The sequence below is a fragment of the Scatophagus argus genome, chromosome 4 (genome assembly GCF_020382885.2).
Source record: "Scatophagus argus isolate fScaArg1 chromosome 4, fScaArg1.pri, whole genome shotgun sequence".
Lineage (NCBI taxonomy): Eukaryota > Metazoa > Chordata > Actinopteri > Scatophagidae > Scatophagus > Scatophagus argus.
This window is the reverse complement of record NC_058496.1, coordinates 8,299,413-8,322,678: the sequence shown is the minus strand read 5'-3', so window position 1 is coordinate 8,322,678 and position 23,266 is coordinate 8,299,413. Positions and strand designations below refer to the sequence as shown.

At 43.4% G+C, this 23,266-nt stretch overlaps 1 protein-coding gene across 1 annotated transcript in view; it reads right to left on the bottom strand.

The window, feature by feature from the left end:
• The window catches only part of osbp2b (oxysterol binding protein 2b), a 48,634-nt gene that overhangs the window by 21,517 nt on the left and 3,851 nt on the right, over nucleotides 1-23,266 (bottom strand). Inside the window, exon 2 of the mRNA XM_046387424.1 lies at nucleotides 20,499-20,707. Coding sequence (XP_046243380.1) covers nucleotides 20,499-20,707 — 209 coding nt within the window. The remainder of the gene's footprint in view (nucleotides 1-20,498; nucleotides 20,708-23,266) is intronic.

Sequence of the window (23,266 nt, the reverse complement as noted above, 5' to 3'; positions counted from 1 at the left end):
TCCTAAGCATGTGCATAGCTTCTTTGCCCTTCACTCTGCTCAGTGTTGAGCATAAAAGAGCGAGGGAGTGAAAGGGGGAGAGAGAGAGAGAGAGAGAAAGCAGGGAAATACAATGTGGGAGAATGTAACTGGGAGAGCAGTAATGTGCGCTGTCTCACTGTCAGAGCTCGTCTCTCTGCTCGTCCCTGAGGACAAGCTGTCAGATCAGCTGGGCCAGGCCTCCGGCTGACAAGATGTCACCCTACAGCAGAAACACGTGCACGCTGAGCTGCTTTGCACATGGGAGAAACATACTGCCTCTCTGCATTATAGATGGTATTTGAACACAGTGAAAGGTCTAATCAGACAGGAATCCAGAGCTAGAAAATCAGGAACAAGCCTTTATTTCTAGTGGTTATTACAATTACATTTCATAGGTCAGTCTAACCAAGTTGTAGTGGACTAGCAGTCATGTTAACCTTAAAATCTTATTTGATAAATAAATCTCATGCACACAACTGCACATGGTCTTAGCTAGTGTGTGCTAGAGCATGTTTAAGGATGAATGATGATCCAAACAGAGAGATTATTGAATGGACGCTGTACACACTTCAGTTTATTAGGTAAACCGATGTCACAAATTATATTTATATAGTGTTAGTTTGTATTTCCATTTATGTTGTAGTGACAAACACACGTTACACATTTTTCTAGGGAAGTGCTGCATTTATGTACCGAATGGTGGCCATACAAAACACAGAACTTTACATGAGGTTCAGTTCAAGCAACAAAAGCACTTTGTTAAGGTTGGGGATTAATTACGTTAGTTAGTCTAGGCAAGTTAATATTGTGCACGTTGTGTCTCCTTCAAGTCACTGTGGGCTTTTTCCTGACTATAAAAGACAAACATAAAATCCAAAAACTACACGGGCATTTTAATCACCATTGTGGGATTGGCCAGATTAGTTTCTCGATCATATAAATGAAGAAGACAAAATATTGGAAGTCAAAAATAAAAACTAAACATTTAACTATCATGCTATCAGAATAATCGCAGGAATACTGCAATTAAATTGCATCCAAAAACAAAAACAAAACACATAACTGAGAGTATAATACATTAATGTACTGCATATGTATTCAGAGAAAAGGTAAGAGAAGACATCGCATCATTTTTTTTTACTGCTCAAGGCTCCAGATTTTTGCTTTCGCACACATACTGCAATAAATACCACCATTAAAATAATCACGAATATCAGACCTTGTTTCTAATTAGCTAGCCTTAATGCACGTGTAATCTGAAGACCACTCTATTTTTAGCACGGAGAGTTTGTACCTGCTCTTGAAAAACCTTTCTTTCAGCACTGACAGCAAAGAGTGAGTGTGATGACTGTTTTGCAGCTGTGTTGATGGAGTGGAGGAAGAGCAAGAGAAAATATGAAAAAGTGTATCAGAAGCAGAAGACGGTACGAACTAGATGAAGAGAGTCCCAGGGGAGGCGAGTGTAATCCTGGCCAGTAATTGCTAACTGGCTCCATACCTCCCCGGAGATACATCACAGAGAGCCAAACAGAGGAGACAGCAGGTTAAACCCAGTACCATGGCACTCAGCTCTCCACAAGCAAATGAGAAACCGTGCAGTGCAACCCATCACTGTCCCCAAAGCTCTGCAGTACACACTCCGAGAGTAGCAAACAACAACAGAAAAGATTAACAGAAAAATGCAGCAACTAAGCAATGAGTCTGAATTCAGTAACATTTTATTATGGGCTTAAATGGACGAAAAGAAAAACAGTCAGTCTGCTGATTTCTAAACTGTAGATTTATGTTCTGGTCTACTGAGTAAATTTGATAAATTCCCAGCTGGTGCATCAAACCTGTGAGAAGAAAATGGCTTTTGTTTACTGCATAACTCCTACAGTTGGAAGGTTGAGGTCATTAATTATCCTACAACCTCAGAATACTAAATGAGCTCATCTGCACAAGTCTGGTCAATGTGACAGGATTTCCAGGATTTTACTGCAATAATAAACTAGAATTATCACCTCGTAGTTGTATGCCTCAGTGCACCAGTCGAGCTACAGTTTACATCCATGCTCAACTGATATATATAGTGAAGGAATTAAATAAAGGGTAGTAAGTATAGTTCGTGGTGAAATGGAAGTCATCACTGTATTGACATGTACGATTCCAGTGAGAAACAGTCACTTAGGGACGATTTTTACAGAGGAGCACAGAGGACAGATAGCTTCATCACATGGTGCAATGGCAATCACCTGACAATCATCTCAGTAGCAGCAAAACTACTGAGCTTCTGGTAGAGTACTGCTGTATGTCTATTGGCAAGTTCATTTAGAGAACCAAAAAAAAAAAAACAGTCAAATCCCTCGTATGAGTTCACAGGGTCTGTTGACAGCTGGTTCATGTAAAATAGGGCTGGTATATCAAAAATAAAATTAAGAAATATTAAAGCTTTTGACAGACTGATCTCAGTAACAAGTATAGTATATCGGGTGTGCACATTTTCCAATATTAAGTACTTTGCTTGGGTGTCGCAATTAATTAGCTGCTCATTAACTAACACATGCATACAAACATAATACAGAAACATATCCATTACACGCAGTGTTATTATTGTCTTCAAAATTTTCATGACATCAAATCAGATTTTTTCTGATATTATTCACAGTCCTGTTTTTTTTCTGAAACAGCCATTCAATGTATTTACATTCAATAAAGACCTCTCTATAGTACAGCAGTTGTAGTTGTGGGTGGTGGAGTCTGCCATTCCCATGCTGGATTAAAACTGCTTTCAAATGCATGTGTGGAAAATGACCCATAGATGCCAGCTGTCAGAGATTTTACAATACTGTTCATGCCAAGCTAGCTCTCCCTGTGCTATCTCTGGCTGTATTGAATTACGTCATCACGGGCAGTGTTCCATATCAATGAGCAGGACACCTTTAATCCAATACCGAATTAGTATTTTTGATTTTTTGCACTAATGGAATGAAATGCATTGATCGGTGTAATATTTAATTTGCTGACTATGCCAATACAGACTTTCCTGTGTGCATATTTCATAGACCTCTTTCTAAGCTGATTTCCTTGAAATTTTCATTGCGTTTTATCCATATCACACACTTCTACTACAATTTACAATACAATTTCTACTACAATTCTACGACAATTTAAACTTGCTAGTTCTAACTGTCCTATTTGACAACCCGTGCTTTTGATAGAAACCCATTGCTGAGTTACTGTTACTGTCTCTCAGTGAGGAACCTGGTAATGCAGGAAGATCTGGCAAGTTTGTGGGCCATGAGACGGTTACACCAAATCATAGCAAGATTGTGATCCATCATGCTAATTGTGCAGGTGCCGGTGCTGCAAGATAATGAGCCATGAAGGTGGCCATCAAACCAGAAAAGAGGTGACTATGGACACAGAGGAACAGTAGAAGTGTCTCCAAAGCACCTTTAAAATATGTGCATTAATATATGAAAAATTAAAAATAATGAGGGCCCTGACCTCTGTCCTCCAAACCCTATTAAAAAAATGCTACACTGTGTATTGACTTTGTAAGCAGGGAGGGACAAAATGAAAATGTCAACTGACACCAACAAAGTTTTAATACTCTCTGAAACAAAAACATCCTTCACTGATAACTAATTATCAAAGTGATGTGGAATTTCACACAGAAGATTTACATGTCCACAAATTACTTCACAGCATAGAAATTTCCAATGGCCAAGAGAGCATTTCATTGTCTGACTGCACATGCCGCTGATTATCAATGACTCAACCTCCAACTTCATAAATACACATTTTTTCATGGACAGCGAATAATGCTTCCATTAAAAAAACAGATACGAACAGAGTGATGTGAACAGTCAGACCAGACCTACAACATACAAGGGCAAAAATTAGCACACTTTCTGGGATTAATACAATACAAGAGGCAGACATTATCTGTGGGCACTTTAACTGTGCTCTGGTCATTCATTTTACCAGAATATAGCTATACAAGCAAACACTATAAGAAGAAATATGCCCATAAACTTTCAAAACGACATTATCATTTAAATGTTTTGGAGGCAGAGTCACACAGACATCAAGTTTGTTACAATTGTAGTTACTCTCTGACAGTTTCTTCTTCTTCTATTTTTCACAAATCCCAGTTCATGGAGCACTGCCTTCATGAGAGTGACAATGACACAGCTGTCAACCAGATACGATTGTTTGGCATGTGCGTGTATCCCACAATTCTTCATTGGGAAGTTGCAACACTTTCAGGCTGTTACCTTTTTCAACAGGGGCTCAGTTGGAGCTCTCCAGTTTACTGACCTTAAGTTGTCTCTAACATGAGCCACCACTTGCTGTTAATGTCTCTTACACTAAGATATGTTCTAACAAGTCTTTGATTGCTACAAATAGAGGTTGATTTGGTTGCTTGGTAAGGACAGTGCACTCTGATTTACACTCATACAGTTCATCTCTCTGTTTGTTTAGTTCTGTGATTACCTTTAAGTAAGTTGTTTATGGACACCATGAATAAATCAATCTAGAAACAAAAGTAACTCAGAAATCTTTACATAATAAATTATGGGCCAACACCAAAGCCTTGGAGATGTTCTCACTGGGTTCCCAAAGAAACATTTTAACGTAGTAGCCAATTTGATCACATATCTCTCCTGATATCAGACTGAACTATCAACTCATTACACCCCCTCTTTATCCATTCATCAGAATCAGCCAACGTGGGCGAGGCAATGTCAAGCTCACGCAATGTGACTCTTCGAAGTCTTTGATTTGATCTGACAGTTGCACTTTATTGTTGATGGAAACAAATTTGAGAATTACAGAATATTAAATCAATGTTCAGAGTCACAATGTGTTTGTTCTGACTCATGTTCTCAACTTAATCGCACCTCAATATTCATACTGTGCGAGGCCTACTGTGAAAAGTCTTAAAACAACCTGGGCTATATCACCTTTGCCAAAATAATTTCAGTGAACAAACAGGCAAAGTGAGCAGACACAGAGAGTGCAGGGCTTAAGAGCACAGCTATTCAGCTCAATACTATCCAATTGCCACAGGCAATAAAACCACAGATGAAGTGAGACAGGTGGAGAGACCGAATAAAATGAGACAGTGAGGGGAAAATGTGATAGCTAACACATTTCTTGGTTGTTTCTCCAAAGGTAACAACTTAATCCTATGCAGCATACAGTACACTGTATGCTATTAACCTGCCACGAACAGTAATAGAATATTGATTTGCTCTGCAAAAAATCTTTAACCATTTGGACGACATGTTATGCAGGCTAGTACTGATTGTGAGTAGACAGAACAAAAACCTGAATAGTCTGTATTCCTTAGACACCACCCTACTACTTTATATGAAAAAAAACTGTCACATTTGTACTCAGGGACAACTTCAAGCACCCTGGGATATACAGCAAGTCGCATTTTGGAGTTTCTGAATTTACGAAGAACACTACAAACGTAACATGCAAACACAGATGTACACAGCTAACGCCACACGTTGGCTTGGAAGGCTCCAACTCATCCATATGCAAATGTGAGGTGGAGCAGGCGCAAAGAAAAGAGAGGAAATGAGTCTGAGCGAGAGCGACACGGAGGGGCAGAAAGGAAGGAGACGACATGCAGTGAGGAGTGCAGGAGAGAGGACAGACTGCTCTTTTTACTGCATTATTGAGGGAGGCTGCAGAAATGTGAGCATCCATGGCGACAGATGACAGATGCCAGATGCCAGAGGGAGGAACATGGATGGTGGAATGACAGCTACCTCTCAGATAACAATGAGGAGGAGAGAGCAGGATGAGGAAGGATTTGTCATTAGACAGATGGAGAGGAGTGTGACAGCCCCATGTCAGCTCCTTGGTTATAGCTTTAGCTATAGCTGTACTGACCCTGGTTGAGTTTACTCAGGCAGCCCGAGTTGCAGAGAGAGCGGACCGTCCCAGACTCCCAGCAGCTCCGGCCCTTCATCCCACTCTCTGCAGGCCTGATCCCACTCCACGCTCCCTCAGATGCAGCGCTGCCCAGAGCAACTATATAATCCCAGCAGGAGGGGGGGGACTGAGGCAGCGACTTTCCCTATTCAGCATTGTAGCGTGCACACACACAAACACACATACACACACACATTTGCACACATAAAGAACACAGACAGGGGAGCAATGATGGCGATCCCTGTTGTAATTCCTATCTCCTCTCCTGCACTGCTTCCCCCTCTTCCGGAAATATACTCAGGACACACACATTCACAAAGCTCGGCATATTTACAATTCTCCTCCACATGCTTCTCAGTGCAGTGCAGTTTGTGGAGAGGGAGGGAGGTTGGAAGGGAGGGAGGGAGGGAGAGAGTGAGTGAAGCAGAGAGAAGATAGGACTCGGCAGCCAGCAGTCATCTGCACGAGTAAGACCAGAATGCCTTGCTTCCTCTCTGTTACACCCCCATCCCCATCCCTTGTTTTCGCAGCTTGACAGAAAAAGTCAACTATTTTAGGCAAGTTAAAGGACAGAGACAGTACTAAGTGTCACCATGAGGAGCTTATGTATGATGAGACATCAGGGATGAAAAGATTTCAGACTAACTTACAACGTATTAACTAAGAGTGATGCCATAAAACCAAGGGCGAAAGGTCAAATTAAACATCCTTCAATAAATATTTCTACTCCTGTGTCCTACCTCTGTTGTCCTTTGTCAGGATATTTTTACAGTGCTGAGCACCAGCTGTTGATGGACCAATTCAAATCAACCTCAATTATCATTGAGCAAACTAACTACTCAACAATACAAAGTAAGCCAGCACAAGAGAGGGAATGGCATGTGCTGAAGTATCAAAAAAGAAATATTATAACATTTGTAGTCAATCATCATTTACATAAATACGGCAGTAATGCTTTTTGATTTACATATTTCAGATTTGTAGATAGGACTAGATGTAGCAGTGCCTGAAAATCAGAATGTACACGACTCAAGTGTCCAGCTTTCAGTGGAGGGTTTACCATCTGAAGGATGTTCTTGTAAGCGGGTTTGAGACTCATCTTTGTTTGTGTACCACAGCGTCATAAGATGTTTAAGCCTTTTAAATATAATACATCCCCAGCTGAGGCAGGCCCACCACAGGCTGATCAGACCCGGGTGTGAGACCCTTGACTCTCTACTGGCTTGTCTTGATTAACCAGCGACCAGGAGGTTTGGTTTCCTTCTCTCTCCTTCTCAGAGAAAGGGCATACAGTGTTGGAGCGTTGACCAGGCATTATCTGGTAGAGAGTTAATTGATCTTCTTTTGTACTTAAGTTCAGCTGCGAGGGATCTCAGCACTCTGTTGTGTCTCCAAGTGTGTCTACCCCATGTTAGGCTGGTGTTATAAGCAACCAGTATGTGCCTCAGGTTTACAGGACTTGAACAGAGAGGACAGGCTGCATCCTCTACCAGCCAGCGGCTTAGATTCACATGGGAAAGGAGAACGTTGAATATGCATGCTCCACAGGTCTTTCCAGGTGACTTTCCTCTTCTCGATGCCCTCCCACCTTGTTCAGCAGTCTTGTTTGGCTTGAGAAACGGCTTTGGCAGTCCGGGCAGATGGACTGATAGATTCCCCTTTTCCCCTGTAGGAGGTAGGAGTGGCACCTCTCACAATCATGTCCCGGGATTCTTTTAATTTTTCCGTAAGGCTGGATATGAGGAGGGCAAGAACTCCGTTTACATATAGTCTAATGCTGCTGAGGCATCTGGTAGTCATAGCCATTTCCTTACGTGAGGAATTATCAGACTTTTCAGTTTGGTTGCTTGGGGGAGGCTGACCTTGCACATAATAAGAGGAGGCGAGGAAGCAACCTGAAGTGGAGGCACAAGGTCTTCAGTTTCCCTGGGAAAGCAGAGTTGTTTATATGCTTGAGTCCAGTGATTGTATCCTCCTTCAGCGGTGAGATTTATAATACTGCAAGATTTGGCTGGTTTGATATCCAGCCCATTTGATATTAGAGCTGAGTTTACTCAGGACACGCTTGATGCAAGTCTTTGTTGTTGTTATTGTGGTCATGTCGCCCTTGCACACCCTTATTGGGGGCAGTCGCAGAGTACCTTTCAGGCATTCCACTCCTACTACCCTGCGTGATGCCCTGAGGTTTAGCTCCATCGCCTTAGTAAAGGCCAGTGGAGAGATTGTACAACCTGCCATGATGCCTACCTCAAGACTTTGCCAAGTGGTTTTGTGCTCCTTGCTGTAATGGAGAACTGGAGATCGTAAAAGTACACTTTGACAAGTTGTGTGATGGGCTCCGGGACCTGGAAGTAGTTGAAACCTGCCCAGAGCATTTCATGAGGCACGGATCTGAAGGCATTGGCCAGGTTTGGTTACCATGTGCAGATCTTATTCTCAGTCTTGGCTAATTGTATCTGATGCCAGATGATTTTAATATGCTCCAAGCATCCCGCAAACTCTTGCACTCCTGTCTTCTGCACTATTGTGCGCTGCTGTGGACTGTAAGCGAGGTGAGGGAAGTGCTGACAGGCAAAGATTGTTGGACTGTAAATAAATAACATCCCTTTAAATGTCCAAGAACATGTTCAAGGGGGCACTGAAGCAAGGAACTTCAATTAATTTCACACCTGACCTTCATCATTTCCTCTCTTCAATACAGTTAAGTTTAACCATGCAAACAAAGCCAAACAGGACTGATGAAAGCAGCAAGCTTTGTGTGTCCAAGCTGCTATAAAATGTGTTTTGGGTGTCTTTTTAATTTGTTTCTTTAATTTTGTTTTCAGTAATTTTTCTCAATTTAAAGCAATATAAGCAGCATGTAGTGTATGAATTGTGCTGTATTATTGTCATCATCATCTATGGACTAAACTGAGAAAAAATAGTCACTTTTGAAGATATTCAGTCCTTTGTGGTAATCAGAATCAGAATCAGAATCAGAATTCCTTTATTAATCCCTGGAGGGAAATTCTTGTTTCTACAGACAATTGCACATGCAGTATTCCCGACCAAGAAAGGAGAAAAGTGCAGAGTATATAAATAGGATAAACAAAAACTAAAATCTCAAGTACAGTAGTATTTACAAAAACTGTATTCAAAAATTTTTTAAGAAAATTTAAAAATACAGGTATGTGCAATGTGTAAAAGTAGCCAATATGTACATTGTATAAACAGTGAGTGTGTCCGTCACAGTGCTGAGTTTAACAGTTTGATGGCGACAGGCAGGAATGATTTCCTGTGTCGCTCTGTGGTGCATCGTGGCAGTATGAGTCTGTTGCTGAACGAGCTCCTGTAGCCGATCAGCACATTGTGAAGAGGGTGAGAGGGAAAGTCCAGTATAGTTCTTATTTTGGACAACATCCTCCTCTCAGACACCACTGTCAGAGAGTCCAGTTCCTCTCCCACAACATGGCTGGCCTTCTTGATGATTCTATTGAGTCTGTTAGTGTCCCTCACCCTCAGGCAGCTGCCCCAGCAGGCAACGGCATATGTGATGGCACTGGACACCACCGACTCGTAGAACATCCTCAGCATCGTCCTGCAGATGTTGAAGGACCTCAGCCGCCTCAGAAAGTAGAGGAGGCTCTGGCCCTTTCTGTAGACCATGTCCACGTTCTTGCACCAGTCCAGTTTGTGGTCTAAGTACACCCCCAGGTATTTGTACTCCTCCACCACCTCCACAGTGTCCCCTTTGATGTTGATAGGGGTCACTGGAGCCTTAGTCCTCCTCGGGTCCACCACCAGTTCCTTGGTCTTTGTCACATTGAGCTGTAGGTGGTTTTTCCCGCTCCATGTGACAAAGTTGTCCACTACCGTCCTGTACTCTCTCTCATCCCCCCCAGTAATACACCCAACCACTGCAGAGTCATCAGAAAATTTCTGAAGATGGCAGGACTCTGTGCAGTGCGTAAAGTCTGTGGTGTAAATAGTGAAGAGGAAGGGAGAGAGGACAGTCCCCTGTGGAGCCCCGGTGTTGCTGATCACTTCATCTGACAGGCAGCACTTCAGGCGTACGTACTGCGGTCTGCCCGTCAGATAGTCTGCGATCCAGGACACCAGTGGGGCATCCACCTGCATCGCTGTCAGCTTCTCAGCCAGCAGAGCCGGCCTGATGGTGTCAAACGCACTCGAGAAATCGAAGAATGTGATTCTCACAGTGCTTGCCGGCTTGTCTAGGTGAGTGTAGACTCTGTTCAGCAGGTAGATGATGGCGTCGTCCACTCCAAGGCGGGGCTGGTAGGCGAACTGAAGGGGATCCTGAAGTGGTTGGACCATGGGCCTGAGCTGTTCCAGGACGAGTCTTTCCAGGGTCTTCATGATGTGTGACGTCAGGGCCACAGGCCTGTAGTCCTTGGGGTCGCTGGGACGCGGCGTCTTCGGGACAGGAACGAGGCATGACGTCTTCCACACCACGGGGACCCTCTGAAGACTCAGACTCAGGTTGAAGACATGATGAAGTACTCCGCTTAGCTGGGGGGCACAGGCTTTCAGGACCCTGGGGCTCACACCATCTGGGCCTGCAGCTTTGCCTGCACGGAGTCTCTGCAGCTGTCTTCTCACCTGGTCAGCTGTGAAGGTCATCGTTGGGGTGATGGGTGGGGGAGGAGTGCTTGTGGTACCCAGGTGAGAGTGGTCCACCCAGGCTTCTGGGGACGAGGTGTGAGCGAGGTCATCCAGATGGAATGTGGGGGGAGGGAGAGAGGCTGGAGTGGCCGGTTGCTGCAACCTTACTGCTGAGGAGTCGTTTGAAGTGTGAATTGGGGTCCCTGTGTCGAATCTGTTAAAAAACTGATTCAGCTCATTCGCCCGTTCCACACCGCCATCAACTCCTCCTCTGTTTGGCCCGTAACCTGTGATGGTCCTCATGCCACTCCACACCTCTCTCGTGTTGTTCTGCTGGAGTTTCCACTCCAGCTTCCTCCGGTACCTCTCCTTTGCCTCCCTGATCTTTATTCTCAGGGTGCGCTGGATAGCTCTCACCTCCTCCCTATTGCCTGCTCTGAAAGCCCTCTTCTTGTTGTTGAGGATGGCTTTGATGTCCTTGGTTACCCACGGCTTGTTGTTGGGGTAACACTTTACCGTTGTGGTTGGGACAATGGTGTCCACACAGAAGTTTATGTAGGCAGTGATGCACTCAGTGAGCCCATCAATGTCCTGGCCGTGTGGCTCACAGAGTGCCTGCCAGTCTGTCACCTCAAAACAGCCCTGGAGTGTCTCATTGGCCTCGTCTGTCCATCTCCTCACAGTCCTTGAAGTTGCGGGCAGACGCTTTACGAGAGGCACATAGCAGGGGGAGAGGTGGATCAGGTTGTGATCTGACCTGCCTAGTGGGGGGAGGGGGGAAGAGCTGTAACAGTCCTTTGCATTTGCATACAGCAGATCTATTGTTCTTCCCTCTCTGGTAGGACAGTTCACAAACTGAGTGAAAGTGGGGAGTGTTTTGTCCAGGTTAGTGTGGTTGAAATCACCCGAGATTGCAATGAATGCACTCGGGTGCTGAGTCTGTATCCGGGCTATTGCAGAGTGAATAGTGTCACATGTCCTGCTGGGGTTTGCAGAGGGGGGAACATAAACAGTTACCATGACAACATGTGAAAACTCCCTGGGCAAGTAATATGGACGTAGTCCAACGGCACAAAGTTCCACATCCGGGCTGCAGATGCGCTCCTTCACCGTGATGTGAGCTGGATTACACCACCGGTTGTTGACGAGCACGGCAAGCCCACCCCCTTTGTGCTTACCGCTGGTAGCGCAGTCTCTGTCCGCACGGACTGTATGGAAGCCCGTTACCGTCACATTGTCGTCGGGTATGTCCTGGTGCAGCCATGTCTCCGTAAAGCACATCAAACTGCACTCCTGGTATTCCCTCTGACTCTGCGACAGTGCCGTCAGCTCGTCCATCTTATTCCCGAGTGACCTCACATTTCCCATGACGATAGAGGGGAGACACGGCTTAAACTTTCTAGTCATAAGCCTCCGCTGTTTCAAAGCTTCCCTCTTCCTCCGTAACTTTTTATTTCCCCTGCATCCCCTGTGCGTTTTAACCCAGCATTCAGCAGGGATTACTCTCGGTGTTTTCCCTGGAGCGGTGGCCGGCTTCAGGTCCATCAGCTGATCCCGAGTGTAAACAATGCGGGCAGCGAGGAGTTGCATCGCCGCTCCGAAAAGTGTAGTTCAGCGACGAACAAAAACACCAAAAAGACCCACAACTTCCTGGTGTGTGGTAGATAGTAGACATTGTAGTCCAGAGAGTAAAAAAGAAAGTAAAGGAGTCACGAATAATAATAAAATAGTAAAAAACAGTGAGAAAGATCGGGAGCGTCTGTAACAGGCTGCACACGTATCGACGCACTGCATGGCCTGACTGAAGGATAAACTCTTGAGCTGCTGTATTTTATTTCACATTGTATTAAATATCTTTATTACTAAATAATACACACTAGTATTTCAGGTACCAACACTTATACATTAAGTACGCGTACAGTGTATAAATAAACAGAAATTACTTCCAAATCATTTTTTGTTCAGTTTATTTTAAAATTGAGAACAAATGCTGCTCCTTAACTTCCAAATATAGACCACAGAGGGATCAATTTTAAAAAGCGCTGTGAACTCTGGAGTGAAATCAAAGTTGCTCCAAATATTGCATGCTATTCTTTGAAATCCCAAAGTTAAGCAGAAATTCAACCCCACATTTCCCTGTTTATTTACGGAAGGAAAGACAGTCAAGGCCAAACCATCTGAAAGACAAACTAAAGAGGAAGAGGTTGTTTAAAAAACACAAGTTGCAGTCTCATTAAGCCATTAACTGCAGCAAGATCCAGGAACTTAAACACTCCCCACAGCCTGAATGCACAAGCACTGAGCTCATTAAAACTAGTTCAAACGGCTCAGGTCAAGAAAACTATTCCATTGCAGGAAAGAACCAACTTTAACAGTAAAATTACTTTTTAGAAGTTTGAAACCAATTAAACGTGTTGATTGCATCAGGGGTAGCCAAATAAATATACTGTAAAAGATCACGTTATACCAGACACTGTGCTGCCTTTCTGTCAGCGAGGCAACAGGAGAAAAGTTGGGCGTAAGAACCAAAAGCACCAAAAACTGACTGCAGTGAAATACGAGCCTGAAACTGTGGATTCCTAATGGACTGACGCTCCTCCTGTGGCGATAATAACCTGATAATCCGAAGGAGGTGGAAGATCTTTGATTAACCACAAACATAAGAGTTTAAAAGTAATTGCTTCCTGCTTCAGCCTTCACCGGCTCATTTTAGAAAACCCAACATGATGATTTAGTAATCACAGACAGACATAACACTTGATATAAATGCCCCGTGCATTAGATTGAAATTACAGCTGACTCTCTATACACTGGGGCAATGAATCATCCAGCTCTGCGTGCATTTAGTCATCTCCGAAAGAGGTCCAGGTAGCATCTTTGCACAGCAGCTGTTGGTGCTGGCACCGTCAATACCTCTTGCAAGTTGTGCATTTAAAATTTTGACGTTCGAGAGGGTCTTCAAAAATAGCCCTGCACGTGTCTCAAAGCATGTGGAATTAATGGGAGTTTTTCGCATTCATATGCAAATACAGATGCTCCAAAATGTAATCAGCTCATCTACTCCATAGATGATGAAGTACGAGCTTCTATCATCATGTAAATATGTCCCACATACCGTGTGCTCCTGGCATCTTCAGAACTGCCTTGATTTCTGCAGCAGCTGCACCCTCTGCTACAACTATCAGAATTTATAAAGGTTTAAAAATAAAAATAGGAGAAATTGGTACATTTGTGGCTGCTGACCAGAGCAGGAGTAATGAGCAGTATTTTGAGTATTTGCTCATTAAGAGTTTCAGCCGAGTGATACTGGAGTTTAATTGCTTAGTCTGAAATACACTGCAGCATTTAGCTTTCAGACCACAGTTTGGACAACAAAATCTGATCGTCTCTAGTTCAAGGATTAAGGGTGTTTTGAAATATTGACAGCACTGTAGGTGGGGATGTAGACTACACCTTAAAGATATGATCTTAATAATTTAACAAATGCCCGTTGTTCGTCAGGTGAGATCCTTGGAGGCTACCTCCAGGCATCAGTTTGACTGACACTGATCCATGCTATCAGGAAGTGCTTCACCTCTCATCTCTGCAACCTCCTCCGACTCCACCTGCTCTCACCATATGTGATGGTAATCTGTCCTCATATTCCTATAGAATTTCAAAGTTAAAAAATTCAGTGGGTGCAAGTGGTTCAGACCCTGAGCCAGCAAAATCACAAACCACAAGGATTCTGGTGGCTCCTGGTGTTTGTATACTAAGCTTTGTACCTCCAAAAAAAAAAAAAAATATTCACACTGCTCAAAATATTGTGATAATATTAAGCAACATAGTGTTACTTTGATTTATTTTGATTTGATTAGATTAATTTTTCTTTTACAAACCCATGACCGATGCTGCCTGATGCAGACTGACTCCACTGACTCCACTACTGCCAATAAAAAAAAGGCAGAAACAGGAATTAAATGAAAGGTATTAGTGGTGTGAAAACAACTGAAAGCACAGAAGACAACATAAAATAAACAAAAACATCTCTTTCCTGATCTACATTAATCTTCTTCACCATCAGTTAGTCAGTAAGCCAGATCAAACCACATACAAAAATAAAGCCATGCAGTCTCACGTTGTGCACCAGTAGATTCTAAAGTTAAGCTCGACTTCTGTTTACTGTACTGAGCCAAGAGGTCGGATGAAAGAAATACTTTACATTTAAAAAATTGATTTTTTGTTCTCTCACAGCACTTAGAATAAGACAATATCCAGCCAACTGTGGCAGACCACAGAGCAGGGGGGAAATGAGCAGAAGCTGGCATAAAGAGCTACAAAAAGTGGTGGGAAAAGGTGTCACAACACAAAAATCCCAGAAAAATGGTGGAAAAGGGAAAAACATGAATGGTGTACCACCACTGTCTGGGTTGTCCACCTTGCATGACATTTAACTAATTTCAATGACCTGCCTGTATCAGCGCTCTCAATTTCTCCTCGCTGCTGATAAAGCAGAAAAGCTACAGCGTGAGCAACAGAGAGAAAATGCGGGTGTCGACTGGGACACAATGTGAGCTTCATAATGAATTCAGGCTTCATGCAGTGTACAGCAGGTCATTGGACACACTTGAGCCATACAGAGCAGGCAAATCCCAGTACAACATAGGAAGGGACAGGAATACCAGTAGATTGGATTGTGTAACAATGCAGTACTTAAATAACACTGTCCACTGACTGTATGAAGTCATGGTTACATAATTTATATGTGTTATCAAATACACTGAATTAACATTGGTCTAACACAAAGACAAAAGGTGTAACTACTATAAGCACAATATTAAAACATAGCTTAGATTCCCACACACAAAATCTTATGAAGACTCTTCTCAGACATGCTGTCTCTGTTTCAAGGACAATTCCAGTAATTTATACTCCCCTAGGTTTGGTCCAATCAACCTTCTGTGAAATATTGCTGATGTTCCACGAAAGGCCATGGGCTTCCCTTAAACTTTTTGGCATCATTAACCAAGACTAAAACTAAATCATGAGCTAAAACAAACACTTAAAGAACTTATGTTTGTTACTGTGTCAAGATTTCTGAGCTTAACATCCAAAAATATCCGAATCAGAGTAGGAACGCAAGTTGACAGTAAAGATCTTGTTGTTTGTTCCTTTATGAAGAATTCAGGATGTGGTCAAAACATCCATCATAATTTCTAAAAACACATCTGCAGCATAAAACAGGAAGCGGCTCTTCTAGCATGCACAAAACCACAACACGTGTGCGGGTTTGTGAGTTGAAAACTGAGCGCTGTGTTTGGTCTTAGCCAAGAAAGCTGTCTTTAAAGTCTAAGCATGATAAGAGAGGAAGCGCCATCTCTATCCTGTCCAGACAGCCCTCCAACCAGCATACGTAAGCTAAGAGGCACTTGTTTTCCCCACGTAGTTCCAAAATATAGCACAGAGGAAGATGAGAACAAAGAGAGAGGAGGTGAAACTTTAGATGTAGGAGTGAAAATGCCAAGCAGCTGATGAGTTTCAGTTGTTTAAAATATACTCAACAACATAGACACAATGGAGTTTGAAAGAGCAAGTCAAAGTGGGTGGCATGTAACCCCAAGATTGATGTGTCGGCACGGCAGAACAGTGGTGGGTGGGACGGGCAGTTTACAGAGCGAGTGTGAGTTCAGAAAGGTCAAATCAATTATGAGACAGCAAATGTTTGATCTCACAGGGACACTTGGCTGTTACACTCGCAACAGATGTAAGATACGCAAAATGGAGAGAAAAATTAAATATGGCTGAAAACCACGAGAAAAACAAAATAATAACAGAACAAGAAGAAGACGGTTTTTGGCAGGTTGACTACTTGGACAGCCACAGTGTTTGTGATCTCCGTGAAGAGCTTGGCTTCATCTGGCAGTGATGTTTGTTATGCTACAAGACTGAATCTGACTCTGATCGCTTTGTCTCCATCTCCCTCGTCATTGGGGACAGAGCTGATCTAGCAAATCGACCTCTGCTGGCACAAGCTTTTACATCCAAGACAAACAAGGACAAGCGATTCGATACGCAGCCACTGCAGAACTAATTGATGAGGATGATAAGCGTGCCATCTGTCGTTTTATAACGTCCGTTCACGAACTCGGAAAGTAGTGCGAGTGATAAAATACAGCACTCAGATTAATGAGGCAGGTGTGAATATTTTCTACAACAGTCTAGAGAGAGAGAGAGAGAGAGAGAGAGAGAGAGAGAGAGAGAGAGAGAGAGAGAGAGAGAGAGAGAGAGAGAGAGAGGGAGAGACTTTATTCTCTATCACATGATTAGCAAATCATTAAAATCACCTTGTGAGGCCTGAATTTACTGATGTATTCATTTCATGGAAAGGACGCAACTGAATTTATTGTCATGTTGACTGCTGTAATCAACACACATTAAGTCCAACAACCTGAATGTGCTGCTCTACCCAGAAAGATTCATCCTTTCATAGTGTGAAAACATATACAAAAGTAGGTGAAACATGTATGCACATTGCTTTCTTACTTCGTCAATAACTATACAATATTTTGCAGTTGCAAAGTGGAGTTCAATCATTTCTGGGACAGACTTCTACTATACACAGCCTAGTAATGGACATCACAGATATTTTTAATTGATCGATTACATATCAACCAATATTCACCGATATTCTACACCATAAGCTCAAACATTTGCACACTGCATGTTAATCAGATACACACGTGTGCACACAAACAACACTTACACACATTCCCGAACACAACATAAATGTAGGAAAAGCTGCATACTCACAAGAGAAAACTGGGCCTTATTCTTCCCCAGACTTCTGCAGAACAATAGTAATGTTTTAAGCAAAAGAAACAAGTAGGGAAAGCAGTGGGTCATTCCATTCAGGACTAAAACCCCACTGAATGAAAAGCTGTGTAAACGGTTTACTGGGAGAGAGAGAGAGAAAGGAGAGGGAGAAAGCAGGAGGGGGCGGGAACACCAGACAGCGAGTGAGAGGGTGACTGGAAGAGAGAAGGAAGAGCGGGTGCTCGGAGCGAATGAAGGGGAAAGAAAAAGCAGGGAGACAGGACCAAGAGATACAGAGACAGAAGCAGGGGTGGAAAAACAACACATGAAGCTTGTTTAAGCCCATATCTGTCCTCACATTGTTTCAGGACCACGGACAGAGCACTACCTTTCGGTGTAAAGGGAGAACGGCTGCTAGGATGTGAAATCACAAGGATGAATTTAAATATCTATAGTCTGTAACTACCAGTTCACTCACACACACCAGAGTAACCAGACAAGCACTTACTGATTTAATGCCGACTCAGATCAATGAGCTTGATCCTGGAGAAAAACGTCAGCTTGCATGCTGGGCACACCATGGTCACATGCAGGAAGAGTCTCTGTTGTGGATCTGTAGCTGCTGCTGTTACTCTCCTGTCTGAGTGAGCTGTATCAATCTGAATTCAACTTAGACCCACATAAAGCACCAGCTGGATGACCACATCCAACACAGATAAATTCCTCAAGTTTTCCATCAACTTCCATTTTCCAGTATCCACTAAAAATTCACCATCTGAGCAACAAATTTTCACTTGTGCTAAATTTAAACAGGAGCAACCACTGGAACAAGTGATTCAGCAGGAGCTGTGATCCCACTTTCACAAGCAGCAGGAAAAAATACAGCAGGCGAACCCATACCAGAGGCCATGCTGAAGTGAGGGGAAACACTGCCACCTGCTGAATGTATTCCCTCTGACCACAGGCACTAGCCTCAACTAAGCTGTTAGAAATCCAATCTAAGGCTAAATTAGAACAAGATGCACTCATGGAAGGACAATTTACAGGAGACGGCTTTATAAATGGAAAGGGCTGCAGATGTGACACCGGTACTAATGAGAAACTCAAGTAATTGATATAGGGTTCACGTCAGTTGTACACAGAAAAGAATCTCAAAGCTCACAGACAAAGGAAGACTTGAGATTCAAGTTGAGACAGGAATCTCGGGTTGAGATAAATAAAGATAAAAGCACAATCAGGGATGTTAATGAAACAACAAGTCACGTCAGGAATAACAAGTTTTAATTTTGGTCTCTTTCCACACTCATTATGTGCCAGCGGGTTGCACTGTACTCTCCTGAGGAGATCAATAAGGACTCTTTGTTCCACTGACAGAGAGGGGAAGGGCAGGTTAATGAATTTAGGCCCCCGTCACTGATCCATGTTTGTCACCACGGACAAAGACTGAGATGTGCCCTGAAAGAACCTGGTGGCAAAATTATCTTCAAATTAACTTTGTAGACAATTATAGAAGCAGTGACAACACATATAGTCATTCACTGTGGTACTGAGGCATTATTCTCAGCAGCAGTTACATTGACAGATATTTAATTTTCTGCAGACAGACTCACACAGTGTCCCTTTTTTCACATTCTCTTAAATCCTCCTCCCACAGATAGATTAGCTGTGAAAGGAAATGATAGAAAAACACAAAGACACACACGTACTCTTCCCCTAAGCAGTTACTGAGTCAAAGCTTGAACAAAGTACCAACAGTTTAATGTTTCATAAAATTTAAACCCAATGCACGGTAGGCAGTAATAGATCTAATTCAATAATAACTACAGGTTTTAAGTTTTGTGTGTCAAGCAAAGAAATTTGGAAACTTGAATGACACTTCTACAACTCTACAAGCCGGGGGGGATTCAAGCATTCAAATGCCAACAGTTTGCTAAGAAGAGTGGATGAAAAAGAAACTCAGAGACTAGCTGGCCAAAAGCCTTTAACAACTGTCTCATTTTCATAGCACATCAGCTTGTAATTGCTAGGGTACCATACCTGATTGGGGGAAAGCTGCTGTATCACTATAAGTCAAAAAGATGCAGTATGTTTTCTAAAATCTACTTCTAACTAATTGCTGCATTAAATCTGGAACAGGCCCAGGAGAGAACCATGGGGTAAAAATGAAACATGTTTAAGTGTGTGCATGTTTGTAAGTCTGTATATTCCACATACTCTGTGCTTGAAAGGTTTCTTCAACAGGGGACAATAAATTTAAAAATAAGAACATCAGGTTGTGGTAGGTGGACTGGACATCAGCATGCTAAAACTGAACACCAGACAGATGCATACACACATCAGATATGTGGGTAGTTCAACAGGCTAACCTTTTCTAAACACACATATACCAACATTCCTCTCCTGCTTACTGGAAGTTTTGAGTTAAAAAGCTCTCACCCCCCCCCCAGTCTATATTTGGTGATCTGACTTTCAAATGGAGGCCAGAAGAATATACAGCCTGTCTCAGTCTCTGTAGACCCTGTCTGCATCCCAAAAGGCTTTGGGATGATGCCAGGGTGAAATGTGAAGAAAAACAATCCTCCCAGGCTTTTCCCACAGCCTTTGACCAGCAACACTTAACACAACCACACGGGAATAAGCCTCCTTAGAAAGGAGGGTTTTCTGTTGTCAGGAGGACACTGAATGGTAGCCCAGTTTTCATGGCACCATTAGCATACTCCAGCTTGTTTTCCAACTCCACTGAGCAGACGGCGCTGCCCTCTCCTGGCTCACGCTGGAATCTATAATACATTAAAGAAGCAGGGCGTGAGCTGAAACACCAACAGCACCGAATAAGGAATGCCAGGGGGATGCTGGAAAATCAAATATATCCAGATATCAAGGCTGGCATGAGGACCATGCTGAACATGTTGAACCGATGCTGAACATATCTTTGACCTTGCAGGGATCTTAATAACTGAACTAACAGAGTAAATACACACTCTTTCATGTTTGCCCAAGACTGAGTAGGCCAAGCCCTTGTTTATCAAGGTTAAATTCTGCCCACTAATGTCTTGCATCAGTGCCTCATGGGTGTGTTAAAACTTGCACTTAAACAATCTCTCAAATCCTCCACAGAAGTAGCTGCTTGCTTCAGGTCCCCTTACCAGACTGATCGTTCATCATGCGGATGGCTTTAGCTTTGGCTAGTTCCAATGCAGTGACCCATCTCTGCCGCTCCACCTCTGTGCTAGCCTTCAGGTGGTAAGTGCGGCCGCCACTGCTCAGGACAATGTTGCAGGCGTCTTCTGTGTCGATGTGTGCCGTGGCCAAGTTGATTGTTCCACGACACGTATGGGCCATCTCTGCTTGCGTCCTGCAACAGAATACCAGACAGAAAAAAAGGACAGAGAGAGAGAGAGAAAGAGTTGAAGTTAGTGGTTTAGGATTTATCAGAGTTTTCCAGGTGGGACAGTACAACTGACATGCATATGGCCAATAAGCACAAGCAGGAAGGTGAAAAAGAACAGAGAAATGCCACAGATTATATAAGGATTCACTCTGAAAGTCAAGCAGCAGTTGAAATACTTGGATATTTCATTTCAACACACTTTTCATGGCATATTCATGAAACCTAAACCTGCATTAGATAATGTCACACAAATGGAGTAGTTTGAACTCATAATTCACTCTGCGTGACCTGCTTGCCCTGCTGTGAGTGTGTGGAATTGTGGGTATTCTGTGTAGCCTCCGCTAAAACCAACTGTTGCACATTCAGTGGGCCACAATAGTTGAGATAACAAGGCCTTTGTCAAGCTCCAAGCCTCTGTGGTGAACAAAACCAAACAATGAATAACAGCATGAACAAAGACAGAACAGAGTGTGAGAGGTGGTGAAAAAGAGAGGGAAGAGAAAGAGAGAGAGAGAGAGAGAGACCCAAAGCAGCAGAGCAAGAGATTGGAACAAATGGCAAAGGCAATGACGTACATACACACACTGTGCAAATCTAACCCAAATGTACAGACTGTATGTTTCTAAAAAAATCATTTTCTGATAAAACAATGGCTGCATGACCTAAACTGTAGCGTAAATTTTAATACCGTTGTACAGTATCCAAAACAGAAACAATACTGTAAAATTTATTATGTAGTATCATTATGAGACAGTTATTCTTTATCATGACAAGATTTTAAATAAGGTTCCTTGTAGAAGAGAGTTACTGCAATTAATACGATTAACTGAACAAAGAAAATTTAAGAGAAACACTGCATTTACAACTTGACCATCGACTCAACAGCAGCAGCCAATCAGCAAAATCACATGCTGTGGTGGATGTTTAAACGGACATTTCTTTCATCTGCAGTGTCACAGGATTGCCCATTCATACTCTTGGAAACTACCGCTTTCGAGCATGCAGCCATGCATGTGGATGCGTCTGTACTTGTCTGTGGGTGCAAACATCCACTCATCCATCCTCAGTGAACCCTCACTGCCACAAGCAGCTGCCGCTCAGCAGCGCCGAGCTCAACACAAGCTCCAGTCTCAGTCGACACTGACAAGGTGGCTGCCACCTTATTAAGTCAGAGGTTGAAGTGTATTTATAAGTTCTGCAAGGCAGTGATTTCCCTCACGCTGCTTCTGCTGGCTACAGTCAAGTCTTGTTAGCCTGCCAATCCAGAACAAGCACTTAAGTGTACTGCTCTTCTGCTGACGTTCTGTGCACATCAGTTGCGCAGACAAGACCGCATTGGGGCCATGCGAAGCCATGCGGACGGCGGGCGGGGTTGCTGAACAGCCCATTTTTCGGCCGAGCCCAGCTGAGTTCAGCTGCAGGGTCCTGGCAGTATGTGGGTCAACAAAGTGAATGTGCTGCTGATGAGTAAGATGAGATCCCTGCTGATCCCCTCTGCCCTGTGGGGAGACGAGGCCATGCAAAGGCCATGAAATTATACAGTCAAGGAAACTACAAAAGCTGGTAAAGAGAGATAAGGACTACTGGGGCGTTAAGGCACTAGTAGAGGAGGAGGCGAAGGTGAATTGGGGCAGCTGAAGGGAGGAGAGAGGCTCCCGCATGATGCACTGAGTCAGGATAGATTTGCAGTGCTTTACCTGTCAGTCCTCTGTGCACACATCGTCATAAAACACAAATCCACCGATCTGGAGCATGTAATGACAGAACAGCAACCAGTGAACAAGACACAGAACAGACAGCCATAAGCATGAGGAGACTTACACAGACAGGCAGAAGAAATAGGACACAGAACCCAGACCATGCGAATGAAGATTTTGTTGTGGTTGGGGGCCGAAATATCGCAAGACACGGAGGGAGAGAGAGCCAGAGAAATGCTGGGGAACGTGTCATGCTGAAGACAGAAAGGAAACGTAAGACAAAAAAAAACAAAGCAATGATACTGTAGCACAGACAGGATGACATGAAATGATGAAAGACTGAAACAATGAGATGCTGAGAACGGCCAGACTCCCTGCTCTCTTTAATGTGACACTGCTGCTCTCACCTTCACAGAAAAAACACACACAAAGACCACCCGGACAGGCTCACACACACACACACACATTGCAGCCTAGTGCTAAGACCAACAAAGTGCCCATTAACAAGATTAGATCACAGCATCCACATTTCTTACCCCAGTCACTCTGCAAATGTGCTAGACTAGTAAATAGAGTTCATGCCAGATTCTACCCTCCAGCTCGACCCAGGGTTGGCCAGCTCACAACTCGCCCTCCACACCTCCCTGCAACCAGGAGCTCAGTGTGCCAACAGTAACACAACCTGACTCCCCAAATGGACACAAACAGTTCCAAAACCCCACTGAGCACTTCAACTGATACTATCCAGTTAGTCTCCTGCAGCTGAGAAGGAAATGAGGCAGATCGACTCTACTATGAAAGACAAGGCAGGATACACTGATATGGC